A 3,511-nucleotide genomic window follows, 5' to 3' on the forward strand; every position below is an offset into this window, starting at 1 on the left:
GCCGCGTTCCAGGGGGAGACGCGACGCTCCGATTGGCTGCGCCGTGCCGCCGCGGCGCCCCCCCGCGCTCCCCGCGCCGCGCTCGCCTTGCCCCGCCGCGGCGGCGCCCCCGCCTCCCCCCGGCGCCGCCCGCCGCGCCCCGCCCGCGCCCCGCGCTATATAGCGGGCGGCGCGGCCAGCGGCGGTGGCAGACGCGATCTCGGCCGGGCGGCAGGGGAAGGCGAGGGGGTTTTATTTCCCTCCCCCGCTCCTTTCCGCCTAAGGTGCCGCAGTTGTCGTGCGGTCCTGCGAGCACCTCTCGCTACAGCCGCCGGGGGGGCCGCCGGTAGCGCTAGCGGAGCTGCGGCCGTGCCCCGCTCCCGGTGCGGGCGGTGCGTGCGCGCGCGGCTGCCCGAGGTCGCGGGAGGCGGCGGCGGTGGTGGGAGAGGGAGGTCTCCCTCCTTCCCTGCGGCTTCACCATGAAAGCTGTGAGTCCCGTCCGGCATCCCAGCCGTAAGGCGCAGCCCGGCGTGGCGGGCGGCGGCGGGGGACACCCGGCCCTGCGGTGCCTGGCCGAGCACAGCGGCTGTAAGGGGGGCCCGCCGTCGGGCGAAGAGCCGGCGGCGCTGTGCCTGCAGTGCGATATGAATGACTGTTACAGCCGACTGAGGAAGCTGGTGCCCACCATCCCGCCCAACAAGAGGGTCAGCAAAGTGGAGATCCTGCAGCATGTCATCGACTACATCCTCGACCTGCAGCTGGCTCTGGAGACGCACCCGGCGCTGCTCCGGCAACAGCAGCCGCCTGCCCTGCACCCGGGCAGCTGTCCCGCGGGTACCCCCAGGACCCCGCTGACGGCACTCAACACTGACCCGGTAAGAGGTGCGTGCCACGCCAGCCCGCGCTTCGGGGCGGGAAGCGGGGAGGGCGGCAGCGACATGGCACGGCCGGCACCGCCGCCAGCCGCGGGAGCGCCCGTCCCGGTGATGAGCGCTGCCGGCCCCGTGGCTCTGCCAAGGGGCCGCAGCCTCCGGAGGGGACGGGGTGGATGGGCGCAGAAATGCCCCGGCCGTGCGCAGTGGGTGCCTGCATCCCCTCGGTGCAGGCAGACACCCGCGCGGTGTTTACCGTGTAATTACACCCTCTCGAGGGAGTAGCTGTAATCAGTGTGTTTGCACACACGGGAGCAGACGCGCTGCTCCTGCGCTTCTCAGCCCTCCGCGGAGCGGGTAGGAGCAGGTCTGGGGGCTTGTGCGCATCTAACGCCTTCTGTGTAGCTTGCTATACTGGGGGAAACGAGGAGCGTCTCCCCGCCGCGGGACCTCCCGTGGCAGCCCGGGTGCCGCTACAACCGAGGCGCGGGGAGCGGCGGGCCCCGCCAGCTCCGTGCCACCGGGGATCCCCCCCCGCGCCCGGGCGCGCCAGGCCCTGCGATGGGCTCTCACCCGCCGCGTGTGGTGCGGCTGCCCCCTCGGCTCTGTCCTCCGGGTCTGGTGCGCCCGACTGCGCGCCCCCCGCAACCGGGGACTCCGGTGAGCGCTTCCCCTGTACGAAGATGGGGCGTGTGGGGAGATACCTCATGTCTTAGGCTTGGTGGGTTTTTTAAACCCCCCACCTCTAACTTGACGTGTTTCGTTGCTGCGCAGGCTGGCTCTGTTAACAAGCCGGGGGACAGCATCCTCTGCCGCTGACCGCCGCTCCCCAGGTGAGTGCCGGGCGTCTGCGGGAGGGGTAGAAGGGGGGGCGGGTGGGGGCGCGGTGCAGCGCCCGGGTTCGGCGGGACCGCACTGCCTCCCGCCGGGAAGCCTGTCGAGGCGGGGGGGGGGGACGGGGACCTGACCTCGACGAGAAATATTTGCAGGCGACTTGGGGCTTTATTTTTAATTACCGGGTGGTTATTTTACTTTCCTTAATTACCGGGTGGTGGTTTTCTTTTTCTTCCAACCTCCCCCCCCCTCCTCCCTGAAGCGCTTCTGGCTGCGGCGTGCAGCTGCGCATCCCTCCGCCTGGCCCAGCCTGGGAGCTGCGGTTGTTGTTTGACCTGGTTTGTTTTGGGTTGTTGATCAAGCATGTCTTGTGTTTTGTTGGTGGCGCCAGTCGGTCTGGAGCGGAGCGGTTCACACACCCCCTCTATTCATTCCTCTCCCACAGGTGTGCGGCGGCGCCGAGCCGCGCAGAGGCACCGCGGGGGGCGGGCGGCGGCGGGGAAAGGGGGGGGTCGCCCGGCCCCGCCGCACCGGAGGAAGGAGCCATCCAACCACCAACCCCCCCCTCCTCCCCACAACCACCACCACCCCCCGAGCAGTTCCCATGCTTCATCCCGGCAGAGCCAGCCTTTTTCACCGTTTTTGCACGTCCGTAGCGGTCCCGTCCCGTGTCGTCCCCCCACACACACACACCCCTTTGCCCCCGCTTTTCCCTCCCCCGTCTCGTCTCTTCGCTTCCGAGCAGATGTGAGCGGTGTCTCCCGCGGTAGCAGGAGGTTTGTCGGACCCTAGCAGGAAAAGTTGCGACTCTTCCCCGGGATAGAGGACCCGAGCCTAAAAACCCAGACTTATTAGAAGCGTTGTAACTCTTTTTAAGGGACCGAGCAGCTGAATCTTGAAGCTTTACTAATCTACCAGAGCATTTGTAGATATATTTGACATCTATTGTTTAAAATAGATGGATTTTATTTGGGGCCCAGGGAACTTTCTTCTCCCTGCAGGAATGTTACATATTGTATAGACAAATGAGTGACATTTCATACTGTGTATATATAGAGATGTTCTATAAGTGTGAGAAAAGTATATGCTTTAATAGACTACTGTAATTATAAAATATTTTTAATTAAATATTTTTTTGTAAATATTATAAAGGTGTGTATGTTTTTTTTAAAATCTGTGGGAATATCTCCTTAGAAAGCCGCAGCTCTAGTATAGAGCTGCCAATATGAAAATATCTTGAATGTTTAAGGCTTTTTTTTGTCCCCAAATGTCCCTTAGGCACAGAAGATACGGCTATAGCTAGTGGTCCTGCATGATTGCATGAGATGTCTAATTGCAAATAAACTTGTTCGGAGTCCATACAAACGTGTTTTCCTCAATCTAGACTTAAAAGATGTTTGTAAGTGTATTATACATTTTGAGACTACACTTTTGTCATTAAGGCACAGGGGTTTTTAGTGCATTCTATAAAAGTACCAGTAAGATGTAGGTAGTGGGTTTGGTTTTGGGTTTGGTTTTTTTTTTTAACTGAGACTAAAAAAACATTCTAGTTTTTGCATTATGGGGACGATGCTTTAGATCTTTAATCAGCTTTTTTTAAAATCTGCTGTTGCATCAGATCTAGAAATTTGTTCTGGAACTTCATTTAGCACCAAAAGGTTTTATTGCAAACTTGCGTTCCTACAGCTTATTTAATTGCTTAAAAAGTGAAAACAGTTCTCTGCTTGCAACCAAAGGGAAAACCATTAACAAGAACAGTTGCTGTTTCCTTCGTCCAAAGAGTTTATTAATAACGAGCTACTGAAAGGCACGTGGGCAAAGTCGTT

General features: G+C 59.6%; 1 protein-coding gene across 1 annotated transcript; it reads left to right on the forward strand.

Annotated features, from left to right (window-relative positions):
• The first annotated feature begins 297 nt into the window (after nucleotides 1–297).
• On the forward strand, nucleotides 298–2,777 carry ID4 (inhibitor of DNA binding 4). The gene is made up of 3 exons (XM_084260891.1): nucleotides 298–861; nucleotides 1,626–1,684; nucleotides 2,131–2,777. Exons 1-2 carry the CDS (start codon nucleotides 459–461, stop codon nucleotides 1,637–1,639), a joined length of 417 nt encoding a protein of 138 aa, XP_084117017.1. The 5' UTR covers nucleotides 298–458; the 3' UTR covers nucleotides 1,640–1,684; nucleotides 2,131–2,777.
• Nucleotides 2,778–3,511: the final 734 nt, after the last annotated feature.

This window comes from Gallinula chloropus, assembly GCF_964237585.1.
Source record: "Gallinula chloropus genome assembly, chromosome: 2".
Classification (NCBI taxonomy): Eukaryota; Metazoa; Chordata; class Aves; order Gruiformes; family Rallidae; genus Gallinula; species Gallinula chloropus.